This window comes from Canis lupus, chromosome 21 (genome assembly GCF_011100685.1).
Source record: "Canis lupus familiaris isolate Mischka breed German Shepherd chromosome 21, alternate assembly UU_Cfam_GSD_1.0, whole genome shotgun sequence".
NCBI lineage: Eukaryota > Metazoa > Chordata > Mammalia > Carnivora > Canidae > Canis > Canis lupus.
In genome coordinates this window covers 40,180,033-40,205,456 of record NC_049242.1, presented here as the reverse complement: position 1 = coordinate 40,205,456, position 25,424 = coordinate 40,180,033, and the positions used below count along the sequence as shown (strand labels likewise).

Genomic DNA, 25,424 nt, shown 5'->3' with positions numbered 1-25,424 from the left:
TACAACATTGGGATTTCCTAGTTCTCCTTTCAGTTAGGCCTTTAAAAATATTTTTCAGTAAAGCTATATTTTTCTCCATGAAAGTTCTGTCAGAGGTCCATCCAGAGCCAAGTGACTAGCACAGTTCTGGATTTTTGAATATTGGCTAGGTGGCCATAAGTACAGTGGACTAGAGAGAGCAGTGTCTGGAAGCAGAGGCCACTGAGGATGCTGTTGCAGTAGTCCGGGGGGAGAGAAGATGAACATCTGGATTTAGGCCTGTGAGGAGGGAGAGGAGCCACATATACTAGAGACGTTTCCTAGAGGAAAAAGAACAGCACCTTTTTAATTCTTCCAGGGCAAAATAAGGCAGAGTCATGATGATACTTGCTGCCATTTACTGATAGCCCACTGTGTACTGGGCCACATGCCGGTATATTATGGTCGCCATTGCTTTTCTTGATGCTCTCAGGTAGCCAGTGTTATTTCTGTCCTCCAGACCAGGAAACTAAACCTCAGAGAGGTTAAGTAATGAACCCAAAGAAACCCAGGGGAACAAAGTAAATGCTTGAATCTAGATCTAACTCCTGCCCAAAGGCCACTGAACACTTGTCTAATCTTGGGTCCTCTCAGAGTTTATTGGAAGTACTTTATGGCAATATGCCAGACCTTTCGAATTTTATGACTGAAATAAAAATGACTAAAATCCTGCCCTCAATCATAGTCAGAAAATTAAATTGGAGTGTTTACCTAGTTTTATAATGTTTGATAAAAGATCTAGACATGTCTGGATTTATGAGATCTATAAAATTTGAGTTGTTGAAGGGGCAGGAGGGAGGGCTTTAGAGATATAGATCATGTGACTCAGTGGAAAGCCTCAGAAGTATTTTTGAATTCTGACAGTGTTCCTGGTCATGTATTTCTGGGTAACATTTTGTTGATGTTTTTCTTCCATTGGTCAGACAAAAAAAATGAATAGCCTTAATTAAAATTTCTATTGTCTTTGCCACAGAGGAAGGAAGCCTTTCCGTGGTTGTCATGGTGATGTCTGAATGACACCGTTGAAGTGGGTAGTGATTGCCATCCAGAGCCCTGAAATGAGCATTTATCATTTTCCTTGCCCCCTGAGAGGCTTGCAGAACCAAACTGCACATTTCCTTAATCGTCTTTTAAATTCACATTTGAGCCAAGTGTGTGTGTGTGTGTGTGTGTGTGTGTGTGCATGCGCGCGCGCACTAGGGAATATACTGTGCTGCAGCCATGGTTAGAATCAAGTCTGAAATCCCATTCTGTTTGCTTTGTGTTCCTGAAGCAAAATGCCATGTGTGTGGTGCTCATGAAAAGTCTGAGAAAGTAATTAGGAACTAGCAGCCTTTTGCGTGGCACAACGGGATAGCTCAGGAAGGAGGCCTCCTCCCTGTCCCAGCTCTCTTGCCCCACTCCCAGGCACTCAACAGCCTTGCCTGACACACCTCTGTACGCAGCCTGTTTAGAGGGGCTTGCACTTAATACCTGGCAACTTTAAATGCTGCCACTTAACTACCCATCCTCCGCTGTCCCTCCCTGCACCTAGCAGGCTCACTGGAGCCGTCATGCTGCATGCAGGCACAGTGCAGCTGTTTCTGACACTAAAACTAGGCTCTTTGCTGGCTTTGGGATTTCTGCATGGTGTGATTGGGGTGAGGGAAAGGGAATGGGAAAGAGTGATGTTGTACAGCTGGAGAATCTGGATGGGTTTTCTGATTCTGTCTGCACGTGAGGCTACCCTCCACCCAGGCCTGTGAGGACAGGACAATGACACTTCTCCTTCCCAGTGGTGCTGTGCAGCTGCATAATATAGATGGATTTTTCCAGAGCTCTGTCTGCAGGTGAGATTACTCGCAGGTCTAAAGAAGACAGGCTATGACACCTCCCACTCCCAACTGGATTTCACGTGACAAAAAGCAAAGAATTTGCCTTCAAGTCTTGGCTCCACTTCCTAGCTAGCCATGTGAACCTGGACAAGAACTCAACCTCTCAGAGCCTTAGTTTCCTCTGTAAAATGTAAAATGGTAATAATGACAGTAACTGTCTCTCCAGGTCATTCATTGTATCTCATTAGATGATGCTTTGTCAGCTATAAGTGTCAGATGTAAGCTGTAAATTCTAATTCATAAAGCTGATATTCTATCCTAGGCTGAGTGCTGGAGAATCAGAGCCAACTGAGAGCCACTTAACTCTGCCTGGTGTTAGGGAGGGCTTCTAGAAGAAGGTGGTGACCCTTGCACTGACCCTTGAAGAATAGATAGAAGTTAGCCAGAAAGACAGGGAGACAGCCTTCAAGAAGAGGGAATGGTGTGTGTAAAGGCACTGAGGTACCACCGAAACATAGGCATCCTCATAGGAATGGGAAACCATAAGTCAGGGAACAGGTGAAGGGTGGGATTTGCCTTTATCCAGAAGGTCAGGGGAAGCGCTGGATGATTTGAGGGCAAGGAGTGACATAATCTGTAGGTTTAGAGATATTACAGGTGGCTATGTGGAAGACTGTTAAACGTTCCACTGTGAGGAACAGGTGGGCGAGTGCAGAGATAGAATGATGACCTTAGAGGCTACTCAGTCATCCCAGTGAGAGTGCTGTGGGGATGGAGAAGATGGACTGGTTGGTGATATGGAAGTAGAGTTGACTAGTCTCTGATAGGGAATGAGGGAAAGGGGTAGAATAATTTCCAGCATTTCTATATGGTATTCCCATTGGCCTTTGGAGAGGGACAAATTTTCATTGTGCAGGACAGTGTAATTTAGCAATCTGGGCCCCCTGCCCACACAATGTCACTTAATTGCTATGACAACAAAAATGTCACTGCCGTTTTTCCAAATGCCCCTGCTTGAAAACCACAAAATAGTGGTTTACCATCATGGGGAATGAAAGATGAGAAATATGGTGGGAAGGACTCCATTTTGAAATATGTTGATTTAATGGTGCACAGGAGACACCTTGGTAGAAGTGTCCTGTAAGTGTTTGAATCTAGGGATCGAGAGAATGGACAGCCCTGGATATAGAGCTTCAGGAATCCTACCCATGGCAGTGACTGAGCTTTCCCAGGAAGAGATAGCATGAGGAGGGGGAGGTGGATAGCAGAACCTTGGGGACTGTCATGTGTCTTGTTTGATCTTGCAAGCTGAGGAGGAGTGATCGTATTCCAGGACCCATAGTGAAGAAGAAACTGAAGCTCAGGGAGAGCAGATGACTTTTCCTAGTTTCTCTTTTATTCAGTTTTGGCCGGGTCACTGTCCAGATGAGACTGAGGAGAAATGGATTTTACCCCTTCAGTGAAGGTTCTTTTAACGTCTAGTTTGTAGCCAATTGGCCCAAGTGTCTCGATGACTGAGCTGTCCCTATCTCTTCCTCACCTTGGGTTTTAGAAGTCTCTGTGCGTTAGTAAGGAGGCTTCTCAAGGTTTGCTTTTTTTCCCTGGCAATGGCGGATTTTTCCTTGGTGCCCTCTGTGTTCTTGGTTCACTGATTCATAGACACTTGAGGAATTGCAGGGAGGCATTTAACATGCATCAGATACCATCACTAGCAGAGAAAGTGATTCACGGGCGCTCTCTCCACCTTCTGCATTCCTCCCCACCGACAGAGTTTGACGTTGGGGAATTGAGTCTGGACCTGGAAGAGCACAGTGAAATTGTGTGATTTAGCGATGGCAGTGTACAGCTGCAGCCAAAGTGGGGGTGCTCAGGAGCAGGGGATGGTGAGGAGGCTTTCACTCCCATGTCCTTCACAGCACCCTCTTCTTTTTTTTTTTTTTTCCAGTGTACAGCACCCTCTTCAAAGTTAGCAGTTGTTCTGGGTTGAAGAGCACCAACAAGTTCTACCAACAAGTTCTGGGCTCTGACCTTCAGGCTTTCTACCAGTTTCCATATATGTATATTTCTTTTTTTAAGATTAATTAATTAATTAATTATTATTTATTTATGATTGGGGGGGGGCGCTCAGAGATACAGGAGGAGGGAGAAGCAGGCTCCGTGCCGGGAGCCCGATATGGGACTCGATCCCGGGACTCCAGGATCGTGCCCTGTGCCAAAGGCAGGTGCTAAACCGCTGAGCCACCCAGGGATCCCCCCAGTTTCCATATTTTCAGCCAGAGTGTTGGGACTTTCCGCCAGGGACAGGAAACTCTGGAGGTTTATTTCCAGAGTGTGGTTAGTCTAATAAGCATGGCTTCCTTTACTAAGCCCTTATCCAGTAGCAAAGTTTTCTTCTTGCCATGAGAAAGTGAGAGCTGGTTTTGCTGTGTTTGTCTTCATGGGAAATGGTCCAGCCTTTGACTCCAGCTCTGGAGTTAAAGGCTTAGGTTTGAATTCAGGCTCTGTCCCTACTTAGTTGTGTAATCTTGCATAAACCCCTTACGTTTTCTAATCTGTAGAATAGAGATAATAGTACCCACCTTCTAGGATTATACTCAAGAATGATATAATGACTGCAGAGTGCCTAGAATATGATACGATACACTTATGGAAATTACAGTTTGGAATATCTCTTTTATTTGGTTCTTTATCCACTATCCTGCCTTCCTCACACAATTTGGCTCTCTGTAGAAATCTGTCACTTCAGTGTGTAGCCGGCCCACTATTTAGGGATGTGGAGAGCTAGTAGGTTTTCTTTAGGGAGAGAGATCTTGATAAGACCAGCTACCCTTATTGTTTGTCTACTTAATTCTAGGCACCATTTAGAAGGTCTTTCACAAAGCCTGCACTCGCAGTGTGGGGTTGCAACTGGAACCCAGTTGTCGCTCCAAACCCACACTCTCTTGCTATCTCCCCTGCTCTGTCTTCTCTCCGTCCTGCTTTGCCCCCTGCCCTAAAAAAAAAAAAAAAAAAAAAAAAAAAAAAATCAAAAAGAAATACCAGAATTAAGCCAAAGAAGTCTGTCAGGATATTCTCTCTGGGCTCATTGGTTTGCTCACTGGAAAGTCTGGGTACTCTGAGTCCTCTGGGTCAGGCACCTTCTTCCTGCTGTGTTTCTTGACATGAGGCTCCCTTCCTGAATGGGCATCACTAGGAAATTAAGAAGGAAACTGGTTTGGGTGGGGGGTTTCCGAAATCATCCCCATTTTGCCCATTTCTAGAAGTGAGATAGGCCAAAAGAGCCCCTCCCTGACCAGATGTCTGGAGTCATTTTTTCCTTCCTCTACCAACCCTGAACTGAAGGTGGAATGGTCCCTTTTCCCCGAGTCATGGAGAGATGCTGCGTGATTGGGCTTCTGGCGTCCCTTTGCTCTGACACCACTGTGAGAGACTCTTAAACAGGTGGGCTGAGGACGTCTTGAGCAAGCAGAGCAGCACGTGGGAAAGTAGCCCTGGAGGCTGGAAGGGAGCCCTTACTGGGACAGCTACGAGAGGCTCCTCCCACTGGAATGTGGCTGGACTACTTTACCTCTCACAACCTACTGACAGCTTTATCTTTTCTAAACAAAGACCCTGTGCTTTAATTCCTCATGAACATCCCTTGGGCTCTGGGCACAGCTAGCCTTCAGATCTGTGTGCTGATACTTTACAGCTCAACCCCAGTTTATGGAGTAAAGTGCTAAATGTCAAGATTTATGTGGGTCATTCTACACTGCACACCTGCGAGTGAGCTCATATGGCCAACTTTGTGCCTGTTCTTGGTCTTCTCCTTCCATTACTGCCCTGACCTCAAGGTAGAATGGGAAAAGTTTCTAGGTGTGTCCCCCTTGTGTTGAGTATCAGAGAATTACCACTTCCCCTGTCACCACTTGCTCAGCCCTGCCAATGTGGAGGTGACAAAGAGAAAAGGAATTTGGTAGAGCAGCATCATGTTAATCAACTCCAGCCCTTTCCCATTTTATAGATAAGGGAACTGTGGACCAGACAGAGAAAGTCATCTGTTTCCTTCCCAAATGGCTGGTAGGTAATGTTATTTACCTTTAACAAATTAAATGCCCAAAGTAGAGTGCAAAGGACACATCATGATGCAGGGAAAGAGTTTGGCTTCTGGACTTGGACTCCGATGGGAATCCTAAATCCTTCTGAAATGTATGGCCTTGGACAAATGACAACCCCTCTTAACCTCAGTTCCCTAGAATGGTAATACCATGCCGTGTTGAAGTGACTGGTAGAGGTAACATATGCAAGCATCTTAAGCAATTACTCACAATGATAGGTTTTCAGAAAACAGTGACTGTTGCTTTTAATATAGTCTAAGTGGCCTGTTAATGGATACTGGCCACATTGGACTCTTAAAGCTGTGTATCTAAAAGAAAAAGCTTGACACAGGTACTGCCAGTCTCAGAGTAAGTTTCCCATGAGAAGGGGCGTAAGGAACCCAGCTTCTACTATTAGGCTATGACCACCTGCTCCTGTAACCAGTTTCCTGGAAGTAGGCATAGGTTCTCAGCCACAGATCCTTGTATCTTTGTTTACCCGCCAAAATATCTCCTAATGCACAAGATCTCTTCATCCTCCCATATACTTCAGATTTCACATCATTCCTAAATGGTATGTTTCATGGGTTAACAGATTCATAGAGCTGGAAAGGAGCATACGAGCATTGTGACAGATACAGACCTAGGGTTTGTGTTTTTTTTTTTTTTTTAAATATTTTTTTCTTTATTTATTTATGATAGTCACACACACACAGAGAGAGAGAGAGAGAGAGAGGCAGAGGGAGAAGCAGGCTCCATGCACCGGGAGCCCGACGTGGGATTCGATCCCGGGTCTCCAGGATCGCGCCCTGGGCCAAAGGCAGGCGCCAAACCGCTGCGCCACCCAGGGATCCCTGGTTTGTGTTTTTTCTATAGCAGCATTTTGCCAAGTGGTTTTTGACATGGGCTTGAAAACTTCCACCAACAGGAGGCAGCCAGCCAGATGTTCAGAAGCCACTCTGACTTTGACATTGGTAGACACACAATTCCTTGAAAAATATGCTTCCCAGGGACTCCACCTACTGATCTAGTTCTACCATGTTGGCCTTCAGGGAACAAATCAAATTACTCTTCTTTATGATAGCCCTGCAGAGATGATGAGAGTGGTCCTGTGCCCTGAATCCTCCCAGACCATAAAACTCCTGTTCCTTTAGCGATGTGTTTTTTTTTTTTTTTAGTGATGTGTTTTTGACCCATTGGTTGCCCTTTCCAGTCCTGGCTTGTCTCTCTTCCAGCTTTTCACTCTCTGATTAGTTTTTTCTTCCCTTATTTTTTCTTTTATTTTTAAAAAGATTTTATTTATTTATTCATGATAGTCACACACACAGAGAGAGAGAGGCAGAGACATAGGCAGAGGAAGAAGCAGGCTCCATGCAGGGATCCCAACGTGGGACTCGATCCTGGGTCTCTAGGATCATGCCCCGGGCCGAAGGCAGGCGCCAAACCGCTAAGCCACCCAGGGATCCCCCTCTTCCCTTATTTTGGACTAGTAAGTGAGTTCCAAGGCCCTACTAGCTTTGCGACAGCTTTTCCATACTGTTGACTAGTTGGTTTTGTAGTTAATCAAAGCCATTAAACAAATACAGATTCTGCATTATTTCCTAAAGCGGCCATAACAAGTTATACAGACTTGATGGCTTAAAACATCAGAAGCTTATCCTTATAGCTCTGGAGGCCAGAAGCCTGAAATCAAAGCAGCAGCAGTATTGGTTCCTTCTGAAGGCTCTGAGGGAGAATCTGTTCCATACTTCTCTCTCTGCTTTTGGCGGCTGCTGACAATTCTTGACATTCCTTGGCTTGTAGATGTTTCACTTTAGTCTTTGCCTCTGTCTGCACATGGCCTTCTCTCCTGTGCATACTTTATATACCGCTTGAATCCAGACAATGGCTCTGGACTTCTGTGCAAGGTCTTTTGACCAGATACAAGGATTCCCAGCTCTAAAATGTAGCTTTCAGGGTGCCTGGGTGGCTCAGTCAGTTGGGTGTCGGCCTTTGGCTCAGGTCATGATCCCAGGGTTCTGGGATGGAGCCCTGCATCAGGCTCCTTGCTCAGAGGGGAGTCTGCTTTTCCCTCTCCTCTGCTGCTCCCCCTTTTTGTGCTCTTTCTCTCTGTCAAATAAATAAAATGTTTTTTTTAAAAAATCTATTTTTCATATTTGTTAGTGGATAGTAGTCACTGAAAGATGATTTTGTTTAAGGCGGGAAATTAATTTTAGAACAGGGTATGATGTTTTTTCATAATTCTTGTTTTCAGGAAGCTAGTGTTAATTTACAGTAAGTAATCATGATGACCTTGAGCAATTCTCTAGCCTTCTCAGACCTCCATTTCCTCGTTTGTAAAACAGATTGGATGAGGCAAGCTCTGTGTCATTTTTAGCTCTAAAGCTCTTAATACTGTGATTTCTGGAAAGCATCACCCTTTGTGATAAAATGTTTCAAGTTGGCTTAATAAACTAACTGAAAATGAATAACTCTTGACTAAGAAGACAGATTATGATTCATGAATCTGAAAATCTGAAAAACTCTACCCTTTTGTTCACCTTTGACAGGATGTAGAGACTAAGCTGCTTGTTACACATTCCTACCCTCTTCTTGGTTACTCATGTAGTATAATATACTATGGGATTTGCATCTATTTGGTTCCCAAATATTTGTTACATGAATGAATGAATATACTTATGTTACATACCATTATTGGGAGCAAGTAATGCAGTATCATTCTAGTCTTATCATCTAGTAAGTTTGGGCTTTTTAAGATTCCTCCTGAAAATAATAATAATTATAATATTAAAGGCTCCACGCCCTCCATGAGACTTGAACTCACAGCCCTGAGAGCAAGAGTCGCATGTTCCGCTAAGCCAGGCAACCCCGCCCTCGAATATTATTTTTAGAAGATGGTGGCAATGTTTCATTGTTGGTTTCTGTAGCAGTTTCCTTATCTGTGATGTGGGTGACTGTTGAGGACTGGACTCCAGGCCCTGTGCTCTAAACACCACAGCAAAATGTGTATTTTTTTTTTCAGATTGGGGGAGGTCTGTGGCCGTGTCCCAGGCAGCACTTGGTAAGATGCTTTTCTGTTGCGGGAGCCCTACCTGCTGTTAGTGGCCTTGTGGGTGTCCATAATGGGCTGCAGCCACTGGCAGCTCTCTTCCTTTGGATTCTCTAGGGACCTTTGTTGGCAATGCCTCTCTGGGCTTTTCACTTTGTGGAAGAAACAGTCGGCTGGCTGTCCTGGGTCTTACCTTTTTAGGAGTCCCTTCAGGGAAGGCTAAGGATGAGTCCATTTGCCATTATTATTAGGAAGATTCTTCTCAGTTTTGTTGTTGTTGTTGTTGTTGTTGTTGTTGTTTGTGTGTGTGTAGAGAGAGAGAGAAACATTTTGTGGCCTATTTTTGCCATTTTCTTTTAGTTATATTTTAGAATATATTTTACTTAAACTCAATTTGCCAACATATAGTATAACACCCAATGAGTTCTTACTCTTATACAAGAAATCCATATTCTTTAAAACCAAGCTCCTCACTGGGTGTTATACTACATGTTGGCAAATCGAACTTCAGTAAAAACAAGGAAAAAAATAAAACAGGGCTCCTTCTTTAAAGGAAGATCTTCAAAAATAAATAAATAAATAAATGAATGAATGAATGAATGAATGAAGATCTTCTCCACAATCAGTGGTGGTGGTACAAAACTGGTTGCAAACTCAGTGTTTATAGAGGCTTAATGGATAACAAAAAAAGCAGACTGTGTTTATGCTCTCCAATTTGTTTTTGGAATACTTGGCCTACTCTGTTTATCTTTGATTTCTCCCATTCTGATTGAGCTACGGTTATAAAGAAGTTGCTTTCCTGTAGGAAAATTAGAAATATAGGTGTGATGATAAATAGCACTAAGTGTACATTCTCAACATTGGGAAGCACTAGGGAGTGATGACTGCAGTGAACTAGAAGGACTATTCCACCTCTTGTGGGGGCCCAGTGCTGCCCCCACTTTGGTTTTTCCAAAGCAAGCTAGATTTTTATATGAAATGTTCCTGATTTCAAACTTTGGTTCAATTTAAAAACTCTGTGTGGCTCAAATAAAACTCATTTTGGGAACAGATTGGTTTGCATGTCATTAATTTTAAACCTCTCATATGTGTTTGGGCAGATTGACCAGGCTCCCACATCATCTCTGTCTATAGATTGGTCTGGTTTAGGGCTTCTAAGGAAGCTGTGATGTGGAGACATTGCTATGCCCATCCTTGCATATGGATATGTGGGAATCCAAGATATGTAAAGTCAAAAGAAAGTTATAGGATAATATGTACAGGGCAGCCCAGGTGGCTCAGCAGTTTAGTGCTGCCTTCAGCCCAGGGCGTGACCCTGGAGACCCAGGATCGAGTCCCACATCGGGTTCCCTGTGAGGAGCCTGCTTCTCCCTCTGCCTGGGTCTCTGCCTCTCTTTCTCTCTGTATCTCCCATGAATAAATAAATAAAATTAAAAAAAAAGAATAATATGTACAGTTTTATTCTAGTTATGTATTTTTTCTAAAAAAAGATGTATATATAAAATTTAAAATACATGAAAGCTTCATAAAGCCAAAAAAAAAAAAAAAAAGATACTTAAGAAACTGGTAGGGGCACTTGGGTGGCTAAGTGGTTGAAGGACTTCCTTTGGCTCAGGTCATGATCCCAGGACGGGTTCTGGGATCGAGTCCCATATCAGGTTCCCTACAGGGAACCTGCTGTGTCTCTTCCTCTCTCCCTCTGTCATGAATAAATAAATAAAATCTTAAAAAAAAAAAAGCTGGTAAAGGTATTGCTTCTGAGATTGACACTGAATTGGTGGCAAGAAAGGGAACTTCTGCATTTTTACTCTCTGTAATACAGAGTAATTTTTGAAAGGTAAAATGAAAAGAGTCATTGGGATGTATAATTGCTGCATAAAGAATGTGAACCTTCAGTGCTGATAGTGTTGAGGAAGGATGGAAACAGTGTGGCCCAGAGTGATCAGGAAGGGATGTTGGAAAGAGAAGGGGCCTTGATGGTTGGGCGGAATCTATTAGGGAAGAGGACAGCAGCAGCTGAAGCTTCCTACCCCTCAGGAGTAGGAAAGCATGTGTCTTGGGGACTGGGGGGGACAGGTACATTTGCAGGAGCTGTGGGTAGGGGGAAGTGCTGAGAAGGACGCTTTAGCAGTGAAGGAGGGTGGTGTATGGCAGGAAGTAATGGAATGTTTGCTGTGCTCCAGCATGATCCATCTGGCAACAAGGACAAGGGAGCTTGTAGGCAGAGCCAGAGGGTAGGAGCCTTTCATGTGGCCTCTTCTGGCTTCCTTGGTAGCTGCCACGGGTCCCTGCTAGGGTGTTGCCTGGCAAATGGGGTTTATATCTATATACCTGATGAATAAGCTCATGGCACTTTCTATTCCTTCACTCCCAAGAGTGTGGGCTTTGGAAGCTTGCCCACCTCTGCTGCTGCTTGTTGTGGTTCCTATACCTCTGAAGTCAGCATGTCCCTCCCGACATTTTGGAGGTTCTGTAGAATGACTGGCCATTGACTAAAGTGTAGCCGCTAAGAACAGTTCCATACTTTGGAATCAGGTAGTAGTTCAGGGCTTGAATTCTGACCTTGCCACTTACTGGTTATGTGGTCATGGGATGGCACTTGACCCCTTTGGGCTTTGACACCCTCTGTGCAAAATGGAGATGGTACAATTTACCTTCTAGGATTGTTGTATCTGGCAGATTGATACCTAAAACATAGATGTGCCTGCCTTTACTTTTATATTATGGTCTCCACTCTGGCTTGTAGTTATGTATCTATATTATTTATGTTTAACATATGAAATATATACTTATCTGTAATTGTTTATGACTATATCAGTCTATGTTGTTGGATTGTAAGCTCCTATGCAGTGGGGATAATATGTTCTAATCGTTGTTTTACTTCAAAGCACTCAGAGTGCTAAGGACATAGTAGGGCTAAATAAATGTTGGATGAGTGGAGTCTGTGTTCTTTAACCTACTCCAATCTTTACACAATCGACTTGTGATTGATTAGGATGTGTCTATAACTGTGGGCGTATCTCCTATGCAATAGTTAAAACAAGTTTTGTCAAGCTGAATGCCTTTATTAGGGTGATTATCAGGATGGCTCATGAGTCACTTATTATTTAATTCCACTGTGGTACATCTATAGTTTGTGGGCCTTGATGTTCCTACAATTTAGGAGGTCTTTAAAATCATATAAGATTGTGGAAGGCATGTATACACAGTACTAGGGCCTTAGAAGGTGCTTTTGTTTTGTTTTGTTTTTTAATTGTTTAACTTTTACTTTTTTTTAATTTATTTTTTATTGGTGTTCAATTTACCAACATACAGAATAACCCCCAGTGCCCGTCACCCATTCACTCCCACCCCCCGCCCTCCTCCCCTTCTACCACCCCTAGTTCGTTTCCCAGAGTTAGCAGTCTTTACGTTCTGTCTCCCTTTCTGATATTTCCCACACATTTCTTCTCCCTTCCCTTATATTCCCTTTCACTATTATTTATATTCCCCAAATGAATGGGAACATACAATGTTTGTCCTTCTCCGACTGACTTACTTCACTCAGCATAATACCCTCCAGTTCCATCCACATTGAAGCAAATGGTGGGTATTTGTCATTTCTAATAGCTGAGTAATATTCCATTGTATACATAAACCACATCTTCTTTATCCATTCATCTTTCGATGGACACCGAGGCTCCTTCCACAGTTTGGCTATTGTGGACATTGCTGCTAGAAACATCGGGGTGCAGGTGTCCCAGCGTTTCATTGCATCTGTATCTTTGGGGTAAATCCCCAACAGTGCAATTGCTGGGTCGTAGGGCAGGTCTATTTTTAACTCTTTGAGGAACCTCCACACGGTTTTCCAGAGTGGCTGCACCAGTTCACATTCCCACCAACAGTGTAAGAGGGTTCCCTTTTCTCCACATCCTCTCCAACATTTGTGGTTTCGTGCCTTGTTAATTTGCCCCATTCTCACTAGTGTGAGGTGGTATCTCATTGTGGTTTTGATTTGTATTTCCCTGATGGCAAGTGATGTGGAGCATTTTCTCATGTGCTTGTTGGCCATGTCTATGTCTTCCTCTGTGAGATTTCTCTTCATGTCTTTTGCCCATTTCATGATTGGATTGTTTGTTTCTTTGGTGTTGAGTTTAATACGTTCTTTATAGATCTTGGAAACTAGCCCTTTATCTGATAAGTCATTTGCAAATATCTTCTCCCATTCTGTAGGTTGTCTTTTAGTTTTGTTGACTGTATCCTTTGCTGTGCAAAAGCTTCTTATCTTGATGAAGTCCCAATAGTTCATTTTTGCTTTTGTTTCTTTTGCCTTCGTGGATGTATCTTGCAAGAAGTTACTGTGGCCGAGTTCAAAAAGGGTGTTGCCTGTGTTCTTCTCTAGGATTTTGATGGAATCTTGTCTCACATTTAGATCTTTCATCCATTTTGAGTTTATCTTTGTGTCTGGTGAAAGAGAGTGGTCTAGTTTCATTCTTCTGCATGTGGATGTCCAATTTTCCCAGCACCATTTATTGAAGAGACTGTCTTTCTTCCAATGGATAGTCTTTCCTTCTTTATCGAGTATTAGTTGACCATAAAGTTGAGGGTCCACTTCTGGGTTCTCTATTCTGTTCCATTGATCTATGTGTCTGTTTTTGTGCCAGTACCACACTGTCTTGATGACCACAGCTTTGTAGTACAACCTGAAATCTGGCATTGTGATGCCCCCAGATATGGTTTTCTTTTTTAAAATTCCCCTGGCTATTCAGGGTTTTTTCTGATTCCACACAAATCTTAAAATAATTTGTTCTAATTCTCTGAAGAAAGTCCATGGTATTTTGATAGGGATTGCATTAAACGTGTATATTGCCCTGGGTAACATTGACATTTTCACAATATTAATTCTGCCAATCCATGAGCATGGAATATTTTTCCATCTCTTTGTGTCTTCCTCATTTTCTTTCAGAAGTGTTCTATTGTTTTTAGGGTATAGATTTCTTACATCTTTGGTTAGGTTTATTCCTAGGTATCTTATGCTTTGGGGTGCAATTGTAAATGGGATTGACTCCTTAATTTCTCTTTCTTCAGTCTCATTGTTAGTGTATAGAAATGCCACTGATTTCTGGGCATTGATTTTGTATCCTGCCACGCTACCAAATTGCTGTATGAGTTCTAGCAATCTTGGGGTGGAGACTTTTGGGTTTTTTTGGAAGTGAGAGGTACTAATGCTTGAGCTTCATTAGTTTCAAGTAAACCATGTCTGTGTTTAAAGATTTGCAGAACACTCACTATAGGCAGTAATAGGAGTTATGAAGAATAAGGAGATTTTTTAAAAAGTGTTATATATTTATTTGAGAGATAGCAAGTGAGCACAATCTGGGACAAGCAGACTCCTCACTGAGCAGGGAGCCTGACTCGGGGGCTTAATCCCAGGATCCTGAGATCATGACCTGAGCTGAAGGCAGACACTTAACTGACTGAGCCACTCAGGTGCCCTGGATAAGATTTCTAAAGTGGAAAAAATGGTGGTAATCAATACAGGTTTTAGTAAAACCATCATTCCAAGAAGACTCAGAGGAAAATCCTCTGTATGTTTTTTTTCGTTAAACAAATATATATTGAGCACCTACTGTGTGCCAGGCACTATGTATACATTGGAACATAGCTTTGAAAACCCAAGTCCTTGTCCCGTGGAGCTTATATTTCAAGTGGCCGCCTGTGTCATGACTTATAGACCTACTTAGATTGTAGTAAAGAGCCACAGTGCTGATCTGAGGCTGTGGCAATAAAGGCACGTTGATGCCTTAGTTTCCCTTTCTGATTCCTCTTCCTTCTCCTCTCCAGGTCTGTTCTTTTTTTTTTTTTTTTTCTTTTTAAAGATTTTATGTATTCATGAGAGACGCAGAGAGAGGGGCAGAGATATAGGCAGAGGGAGAAGCAGGCTCCCTGTGGGGAGCTTGATGGGGGACTCAATCCCAGGACCTCAGGATCACCCCCTGAGCCAAAGGCAGATGCTCAGCCACTGAGCCACCCAGGTGCCCCTCCAGGCCTGTTCTGAGAGGGAGAGCCACATGATTAAATCTATGCTAAGAGGACCTAAGCCATCCCAAGCAGTGATGAAAGAATCATAGCCGTGTTCCCTGAGGTTGTGGGGATGGTGGCTTGGGACTGCTCAGGCACTTCCTTGCCTTTGCCCATGGGACAAGCGTGATAAAGAAGCTATCACTTTCCCACTGAAGGCTCTGTTTTAGGGCCAATTTCAGCCACGAAGGTAGCACAGCAAAACTGAGGGAGCAATTCATTCAGACTCCAGAGCCAGTAAATGGAGGTGTTTCCTATGTCCTGCTTCCAGAGGAGTAGCCAGGCCCACAGTCTCCCAAGAAGAACAGCAGGATCAGGAGACGTGAAGCGCCTGCCTCACTGTTTACCACCAGCCAGTGCTCTGCTTGGCCGCAGCAGCAGGGCAATGACTCAGAGCTGGAGCCCTGTTCCTTGTGTTGTTGCCAGATTTTGGGGGGGGGGGCGGGGGGGTGCGTGTTGGGGAAGAGGGAGAATGAATGAGTAGGAGCAAGTGGCTGCTGGATTCGTAACACCTTCAGAAGCAGCTGCTAGAGAACCGAAATTGAGAGTAGGCGGGCTGTGAGCCTCCGCCTCACCTCTGCAGGCAGCTGGGGCCTCCTTCCCTGTCTGACCGGAACCCGAGCTTTCATAAGGGCTGGGTCTGGGGAAGAAGACACAGTCCTTCTGAACATGGAGCTCACAGAGAGAGTGAACGTGTCTGCCGCCTTTCCCTGTGAGATTGGGAGAGCAGGTTAGTCCTGTACGGGTTTCACCGGGACTCCGTTCACTGCGATGGATTTTGATTCATGAAAGTCAGGTAATGACCAGAGGGAGTTTTCGATGGCTTGGTTGGGAGTGCCTGCAGTTAAAAAATAAAACCAAAAAAAAAAAACCCAACACCAGATGATCCAATTTAATTGAGAATAAATAGGACAAAAGTATCATTAACTTCACCTCCCCGATGTCATTACAAAGGATTTTCTGTTGGCTAGCGAGATTGGGGAGGACAGCATTCTGTCCTGTTCCTTTGTGTTTCAGTTATGTGTAGTGTTGTTTTGGTTCAGTCTGCGGCTCGGGCAGTAGTCAGAGATGAACCTCAGCGTCTCGGGATGTTGTGGTTGGAGGATCCCTACAATATCACCTGGTCTGCACGTCTCATCTTACACTTGAACCCAACTTACTGAAGAGTATTAAACAGAAGTACAGAACCAGGTACTCTCTGAGGTCGACAATGTTTCCTGGGAAGTTTTAAAACTTACATAGAGTGTGCATCCCCAACTCAGCGCAGCTTGCTAGGGAGGCTGTTTTTCTTGGGCTGTGCTTTCTGAACATTGGGGCTTGATCTGGTGAGGGACCGAAGTGGGGCTGAAGGCAGGCGCCTACTGATCTGAAGTACTTTGCCTGGCAGGCAAGTTCTTTAAATAGAAGTTTAAACTGGAGGCTGAGTGTAGTGCCTCAATTCAAACAGAAAAAACTGTGTTCTTGAGCCGCTGTCCTACAGCGTTTGCAACATGGAGAAAGGCAAAGCAACTGGATTAGTGTGGAGTTTTAGAGCTAGCAAAAGAAAAACTATAACAGACGCTAAATGTGGAGTGCCTCGCGCTAGGCCCGTTATCAGTACTTTCAAAAACAATCTGGCAGGATTGGAATTGTATTCTCTTTTTTCAGATAAAGACACCATTCAAGGGTCAGTAACTCCTTCAAGGTTGTGCACCACCAAGTGTGCAGCAGAGCTGGGGTTTGGACTGTGATCTGTAATGTCTCTGAACAACAGCTTGGGGTTCATGCTTGGCAGGCTTCATGTGGCCTCTGCATTGGACAGATGAGGAAACCAAGACCCAGAGAGGCTGAGTGTTTGCCTGGGGGGTGTGGAACTGGCAGTAACAATGCTGGTACGTTGGCTCCTAGTACATTGCTTCTCAGCCAACTTTCTTAAAAAAAAAAAAAAAAAAAAAGCAGGAGGCTATTAGTTTTGGTTCCCTCATTGTATCAGGGGTTTGGCTTTAATCTTTTCATGGTTCTTGACGTCCTGTGAAGTCAAAATTAAAACTCCCTATTAACCATGTAGGAATCCTAAGTGCTGGGACCCCATGTGGGAGCTCAGGAAGAAAGCAATTCTTTCCTATGGGTTACTGGGTCAGAAGAAGTAATTTATGAAATGAGTTGGCCACTGAGTAGGTCTGCAAACATCTGGAATACCTAATGAAATATAGAGCTTTTCAAATCATGCTGGAAGACTTTAGTCCATTAAATCCAGAGTTTGGACCTTGAGTACTTGTTTGGAAGTTCTAGCAGGGGAGTGCAGCTACTCATATACCCTTGACTGAAGAATGGTCCTCCTCCAACGGGGGGTGGTCGTCCTCTTTGAGTGCGCAGCTTTGGGACGCACATGGAATGGTGAGGGAGGAAGGGGACACCCGCCTAGCCAGCCAGATCAGCCGAATCAACCCTGGAGATCACTGGGGTGACAGATGTCACAGCCAGATCCCCCTCACATCCAAATCCAGAGTTTGGAAAGAACGGTTCTCTTTGTAAGATATGCAAGCTTTGAGTTTGCTTGGTTAATTTTGTGACTCCTTTATGCCCAGCTCTGTCTCTGCCAGGCTCTGCCCCTTTAGCACCTTTGGATGAGGATAACAACAGGTACTGACTGACCCTTCAAGTGGTAGGTCTGGGGTGTGGCTGGATTTCAGTGTGTCTGCTTAGTTGGGTGTGTGAGTGAAAGCCAGGGGTGGACAATGTGGGCATGGGGAAGGCCATTCCTTGGTCTGTGCCATGCTCCTCAGGGCTGCTAAGTCTCCAGCCTGCATGGAGGAACCTTTAGTAGGCCTACAGACCCCTCTCTCCCCCACATTCTCTGGGGGAGGCATGGCAGGTTGGGTTGCTGTGATCAGAAAATGAGGTGGGTTCTGCACAGCCTGTCTCTGAAAGTGATGTGTTTGTGAACTCAGGCTATTGAGATAAAGGAGTTCAAGTGCCTGCTCCATGGGTATCACTGTTCTGTGTCGCAGGAGATACATGAGAAATAAGTGAATGACGGCTCCCAGCCCTCCAGGAACTTAGGCTCTCACTGGAGGGAGAGAGAGAGGGGGAGGAGAACAAACACACATGAAATAAATAGAGAGCAATATAACAGCATATAATCAGTCACCAAATTGTAGGTTTCATACCAAATATTTTCCTAGTTCACAAAAGGGAGATACAGGTGATGTTTGTATTATCCTCCTGTGTGTTTTTAATCACTCAGTAATTTCCTCTTGGGTGTTTGCATTCCATTCTTTGATTCTCTCTGTTGCGTGTATTAACCTCCTTTGCGGGGGTGGGGGGGTTTGCAGGGAGGGCTAATTTCTCCAAATTATATTGTAACACAGTTGGGAGAGAGCCAATGATGAAGTGTTCTTGGCAGGTTGGTGTCTCATCCTTCTTTCCTTTGTCACTAAGAGCAGAAGCCACTGCCCCCTGATGGCTTATGACCCTTTAGATGATCTGTTACTTTTGCCCAGACTTCTGTAGGGTTAGCTAGCCTATTTGGAGGCATGGCCTCACTTTAAGGTAGGACTTGCCATAGTCATTTCTCGTTCATTCATTCAGCAAATGTAATAGTGCCAGACACTGGTATAGGCCAATGAGGGCAGCGAAAAGACAGACACGGTCCATGCTCTCCTGCAATACACATATTAGGGAGACTGACAGTAGTCAAAACACATAAGTAAGAGAAATTATAGTAATAAATAAAATAGGGTGTCATGATATCAAGTGACTGAAGCCTATCTCAGTGGGTGATTGGGAAGGGCTCTGAGATGGTCATAATTGTGCCAAGGTCTGATTGATAAGGAGCCAGTTATGAGAGTATGAGGAAAAGAGTTTCCAGGCAGAAAGGCTAGCTAGTACAAAGGTTGTTAAGTGGGGAAGACCTTGGTGTTCAAAGGAGTAGGAAGGAGGCCATGTGGCTGGGATGAGAAAGGAGGAGAGAAGACGTCCATTGTACGAGAAGGCGATGCAGCTGGTCAGGGGTTAAGTTACCTAGGGTCAAGCCAAGGTAAAGAGCTTGCATTTTACTCTGTGATGTGGAAGTGTTGTTGGGTTTAAAGGAAGAACATGACATGATTTAACATCCATTTGAAGAGACCCATCAGGGTTCCAGTGAGGCGAGTGGGTGGTACAAAGGCCGGGGTAGAAGCAGAAAGAGCAGTTAGGCTGTTGCAGTATCTTATCTAGAGATGATAGGGTGCTGGCTGTAGAACTGGAGAGAAGTGAGCACATTCAGAGATGTCTTGTAGATAGAGGCACCAGGACTTGTTAACACAGTGTGTGTGTAGGTTAAGGTAGAGCAAGGAATGGAGAGCGACTCCCAGGTTGCTGGATAGTGATGCTGTTAATGAATAGGGAAGACTGGAGAAGGAATATTGGGTGTGTGGGAGTGGGGGGAAGAGGCTTATCCTATTTTTTGCTCTGTTAAAATGTGGATTCCTGTTAGTCATTGCCGTGCTCAAGGCATGTGTTCAGGTTCAGCAAATGTCACCTGAGTACCTTCAATATACCAGGCGTTGTGCGAGGTTCTGTGTGTCTCTCATTTATCCTCACAGCAACTTGTTGGAAGGTTATTATTACTCTTCCCTGTTTGCAAATGGGAGAACTGAGACTCTGAGAGGTGAGGTGGCTTGCTCTGGTTTGAACACAGGTCTTCTGACCATGGGGCTCATGGGCAGGCATTGAAGGAGGCTGGTTAGTGCAGTGTTGATGGGTTTCACTTGGAGAGAGGATGGGGACCCTATGTTGGCTCATCAAGGCCCAATTCCCATGATTTCTGAAGAAGGGCCTATCAGAGTAATGCCCACGTGCAATGAGCTGTTGAAAATCTTGAAATTTTCAAAATAGTGCAAGCTCTAAAGACCATTTCAGTAAGATTCTCAGTCCCTTTAGGAAATGCCACATGAACAACAGTGGCACTTTGTACTAAACGAGCAATTTTATAAAAGTTTTGAATAAAATAAAGGGACCTTGGAAATGTTGAAAGAATGTAACGATGCTGCTTCCACCTTTGGTTGTCACTTCTTTACTCTGTGGCCCAAGTAGGAACTGAAGAAGAGAGGGAAGCAATTTCCTGTGTTCTTGGAGTTACCAATTTGGGGACCTAAGTAGGAACATTATTAGGTTACCCACAGTCCTTGGTTTTCTTGAGACACTGGGATTTAGAACAAAGACAGTAAGTGCCTTAACAAGCCTGGAGGCAGTACTGAATGTTCATCAGGCCTGCAAGGTGACACTCTTACGGTATTCGAGGAGCCACACTGAGGAGCCAGAGGGGCCAGGGTGGCAGCTGCTGCTGAGCATACCAATGAGAAGAGCCTTGATAGAGTCCCTCCTTAGGCTTTCAGGCTGGATACTTTTCTTACATTTTAAGTGGTTTCTTCTCTTTATAGCTGGGCCAGATAAGAACTCATGCTGACTGCGCGGATTTGTCTAACACTCCGCATACCAATACCACCACTGTCAGAAAAACCAGATTTATCAGGGTGCTGTGACCTCCACTCTTGAGCACCATTCACATAACTGCAGAACTTCTTGCTATACCAAAAGAAATTGCCATGTTAAGTAATTGGAACCTTTATGTTTAACCGACCAGAGTCTCACTGCTCACATTATGGTCAAAATCTATAGGAATGGAAGATTAATCTTGCAAAAATGCTGTTTACATTTTGACCAGTCTTGTCAGTGGTTGTAGGTGGGCTCTTCCTTCTATTGAGGTCAAATCGATTTCCACTTCTCCCTAGTACTCACTCTGTCCTCCTGTCACATCTCTCGTGTTTGCTGTTGGATGTCTTTAGGGCCTAACTCAAGTCCTCCCAGGCTCAGGGCTTGTGAAGACGTGCTTATTTATGTGAATGGTTACCTATGGCCTGCCTTCCTTGGGTGATCCTTCCCTGAAACCTTCTGCACGTCCTTCTCCTCTCCCAGGTGAGACTGGCTGCCATTCAACTTAGAGGGGCTGCTCTTAGGAGGAAGAGCAGGATCTGAGAATAAAGCCTTGCTTGTGTTTTACCTCATTTAGCAAGTTACTTTCTCAGTAGCCTGGAGAGAGACAGAAGCTCTAGTATAGAGGAAAGAAAGTTTCTGTGCTCCCTTGGAACCGGCCACCTGGCTCTCAGCCGGGCCATCTCCATCACTACCAAGGAGCAAGGTGGCAATTCAGGTTTAAGAACAGGTATTTCAGGGGATTTGTCTGTGCCTGCTAAATGTGCCTTGAGACAGGGTGATAGGACATGAGATTCTTCATGGATTTTAGAAAATCAGGAAATGGAGCAGGGTGGGGGCTTTGGGACTGAGGTCAGGGACAGCAGGTAAAGTCAGAGGACTTTGCAATCTCCAGATGGGTGTGGGGATCCAGCATTTACTATGCAGCCTTTGTTTGGTGTGAGGATGAGCTTAGCTTAATGGTAGGAGACCAGAAGGGTGGTGGTGTGCAGGAATGCAGGACCTGACTGTCCTTGTCGGCAAGTCATCTACCCTTCTTGGATCTCACTTTCCTCACCTGTGGTCTGGTATGATGAAACACAGCCTGCCATACTGGGTATTTGGCAAGACTGAATTAAATAACTCAAGCACCTAACATTTCTTTTGCTCAAAAAGTGCTGAACCAGAAACTCTGCAAGTTGGGCAAGTTTGATCAGAAATGATCATATTTTAAGACCTCAGTGTTCAGGAGGTATTATTCTGGTTTCTATCTTTTCTCAATGTATGAGTCCTTTTTTCCCCCCTTTAATTTAGTGTTCCAGTAACATATAACCCAGATCATCAGTTTTCTTATGTGTAACACGGGAATAAAAATATCAGCTCTCCCTACCTCAGAGGATACTTGGGAGGTTAAGATATGATGATGAATATGACCATACTTAAAGCTTCATGGAAATTCAGGAAATGGTAGTGGTAATACTGTGGTTGATAACTTTTTTTGGCAAGGAGGACAGCATCTATATTAGGGAAGAAAGGTTAGGGAGCTGCCTCTAGATCTGATCGAATGACAGCTATATTTTTATCCACTTAAAAAAATCTGTTTTTTAATGTTAGAATGTAAACCTCATCTTAGTGTCTAAACCTTTCAGGTCAGGATTCATTTACCCAAAACTCTGGACTTATTTAAGCTGATACATGTTGGGTATGGGGAGCCCAGGAGTACCTCTCAAGGTCATGCAATGTATATGAAGTGGTTGCTGGATGCTGGATGCTACTGCTCCAGGCATAGAGAAGATTCGCTTTTTGTACATATCAGAGATTCTCCTGGCTGACCTTGGATTAGGATCAAAGGCTTTTTGGGGGTGCTGCTGAGTGCTACACAGGTGTTGTCATTCAGAGCTTTGGTTCTGGGCACAACTGAAGGAGGGGGAGGTGTAGAGGGAGAGAGGGAGTAGCAGTGGATGATGGTGCTGTTTTTTTTTTTTTTTTTTTTTTTTTTTTTTTATGCTTTGTCTTTAGGGATTTCGGGTCATAGCCAGGAACCTGTCAGCCCTGTAGACTCCTGAGGAAAGGGGACAGCAGGTTATCATGCAAAGAGCATCTAATCTAGAAATAGAAGACCAGAATTTATGTCCCAGTCTTATCATTTATTGATGAATTTATCTTAAGTCACTTAACCTCTCTGAGCCATTTCCTCATTGATAAAATGGGGGGTCGATGGTGGTTAATAGCTAAGACGTATAAGGAAAGGTTATAGAGTCCTTGAGAGGTAACAGTGGATGGTGGTATCGTTGCTTTGTTGTTATTCTCATTATGAGCAGGGCATTTTTTTTTTCCTCCAGGTGGAAAAGAGGCAGGCTTAGAATTTGTGTTTTCAAGATTCCCTGGTGAATGGAAGTGACTCTCTAAAAGGAGCTGGGTATTAGAGAAAAGAGAAAGAAAGAAAGAAAAAAAGAAGCTGGGTATAAATAAAGCCAACCCCTTGGACATGGGGCAGAGATTTCTGGACCAGATGTTGCCAGGCCCTGCTTTTCATCCTTATCTAGATGCCTATGCCTTAACTCTGCTTTCTTGTGAAGACCAGGCTGCTGTCTGCCAGATGGAGTCCTGGGATTCCAAGGGCTTGCTTCAAACCTGGAGCTGGGGATTTGGAAGCTAGAGTGGTTGGGAGGGGGTGAAAGGGTGATGGGGGTGGTGCACAATCACAGAACCATCAGCAACCTGGTCTGATGGCTCTGACGGCTTCACATGTGGCTTATTAGCAGTCAGGCTGCTCCAAACTCAATGCCAGCTCACCCCAGACACCAGAACACAGGACACTCTGGCCAGGCCCCAGGGCAAGTAAGATAAACTTAGTAGATATAGAGAGTTTTTTCTTTTTTAACCTTTGTTACTATGCTCATTAAACATACTAATCTCTGGGAGTAGCCCCATGCTCAGTTTGGAGATGGGCTAATACTTTAGCAAAATGAGATGATATATTGACTCTGACAGTGAAAGCATGTTAGCCATCTGTAGTAGGAGCCTTAGAAATGAGTATGCCCTTTGATTAAGTAATTTTACCTTTGGGACCTTAACCCAAGGAAATAATTTGAATTGCGGGAGCAGTCTGTACTAAAAGATGTATAGTGCACCCAAAAATGTCCAGCATTAGAAGAATGTAAATCTTTCTAGAATCTAAGCAAGGGGAAAGAACTTTTTGTTCATTCTGTATCTCTAGCATCTAAAGTAGGACCTGGCACACTGAATGGCCAATGAATGTTTTTTAAATAGTTGCAGTTTTATCCATAGGATAAAACGATTACAAGTTTCACTGGCTATCTGGAAATAGAGCATTCCAGTGAAACTTGTAAGACAGAATGATGTAAGGAAACAGCGATGACCATAATTTATATGGAAAAAATTTGGAGCATGCCAAGAACCCCCAAAATAACCTCTTAGGCTTTTCTGATTAATCTTAGGACATGTTTTGTTAATAGATGCACAAAATAAATCGAGATGAAACACAGTTGCTCACAGACCCAGTTCAAAGCTAAGACAGCTTGATGCTGAGATGCTGGTGTAGTTCCCAGGTAGGGAGCTTGGCGGTGCCACTCACTGCTCCGGAGTGCACTGCCTCTAAGAGGACTCCCTAGGATGCAAATGCTTTTCAACCTTTTTTTTTTGTAAAAGTGAAAATTCTCTTCACATTTCTTTCAGTTAGTGAAAACAGGTGCTAGTGTAGGTCTTTCCTAAAAATGTAGCGGCTTAACTTGAACTTCCAAAAGGTGGGAGACACCTGGATTCAGCTATTGCAAATGAAGAAGTCTTAGAGACAGGAAATTTTCCATGTGAATAGGATGTGAAAAAGGCAGGAGACAGATTTATAAATGCAGGAAAATCATAATTTTTTAGTAGAAGGAAATAAAAACTAGGGAAGGAGAAGATACTCAGGTATAGGTGGTGAGATCATGGGTGACATTTTTTCTTCTTATATTTTCAAAAATTTCTAAAAGAACTAATTTTTGAATGGGGAAAACACTTTAATATAAATCATACTCTTGGGGAAAAAAGGACATTAAGTTTGTTTATTCCTCAAGCAAACCAGCAGCCTCCAGAGCCTTCTCCTCCTTCCTTTCAAAGAACCCAGGCATGCAGCCTTTGTGAATACACAAAACACCTACACACTTTGGTTGTGTCTGTCAGCTTGGCCTGGAAGCTGATCCCTCCTAACTTCAAAAGGGTGATAGAAACTCCACGGTGTTGAAATTGTGCAGGTCATGTTGCAGAGACATGCCCATACATTTACATCCCATCATTGAAGTGAAGGCATATTGTAGTAGGGAGAAGAATTTTAAGAAGATAGATTTTTCTGGGTGGGTGGTTAATTCTTGGAATTCTTTCCCTGGTTCATGGTTTTGGGAAGCTGTTGAAAGTGCTGTCTGCTTTCCTTCATTCTTGTTTTAGCTCGTGCCATCTTAAGGTAGCTTGTTATTGAGCCATTGGGTTTGTTGGAGTAAGTACTTCATGGAATGTCTCTCTCAGATGCAGTGGTCTCTTGCAGCCATTCTTTCCTAGAATTAAAATCCTTTCATCTTAGGTTGGCTGTGGCACCTGAGCTGAAAGTTCTTGTTTTTTTAAATGCAGCTGGGGCCTGACAGATTAAATGTGTCTCCGAAGAAAGGCCCACTCTCTCACTCTGGGAGGAATCTGTGATGATCAGGGGTCCTCAGACATTACTGACCTGTTGTTGTGTCTGCAAGCCTTTCCATTCACATGACTTCTCATTCATTATCTCTCTCTCTTTCTCTTTAGCCATAACCAACAGACCACAGCATTCAGGCATCCTGTGAGTGGGCAGTTTTCTCCGGAAAATAGTGAATTTATTCTTCAAGAAGAGTAAGTACTTCTGTATATTCTCCTTTTCCAAGCAGAGTTTTGGAGCTTAAAGGCATTTGGTCACAACAAAGCTTGTTAGACTGTTTTCTCTCCCAG

At 43.8% G+C, this 25,424-nt stretch overlaps 1 protein-coding gene across 12 annotated transcripts in view; it reads left to right on the top strand.

The window, feature by feature from the left end:
* Positions 1–25,424, top strand: part of PLEKHA7 (pleckstrin homology domain containing A7) — a 219,696-nt gene that overhangs the window by 104,051 nt on the left and 90,221 nt on the right. For 10 of the 12 annotated variants that reach the window (XM_038569162.1, XM_038569160.1, XM_038569159.1 and 7 more), the window contains exon 4: positions 25,245–25,328. In XM_038569162.1, the coding sequence (XP_038425090.1) occupies positions 25,245–25,328 (84 nt within the window). Of the gene's footprint in view, positions 1–15,524; positions 15,814–25,244; positions 25,329–25,424 lie in introns of those variants that run through there. The other 2 variants (XM_038569161.1, XM_038569164.1) reach the window with 2 other exon arrangements.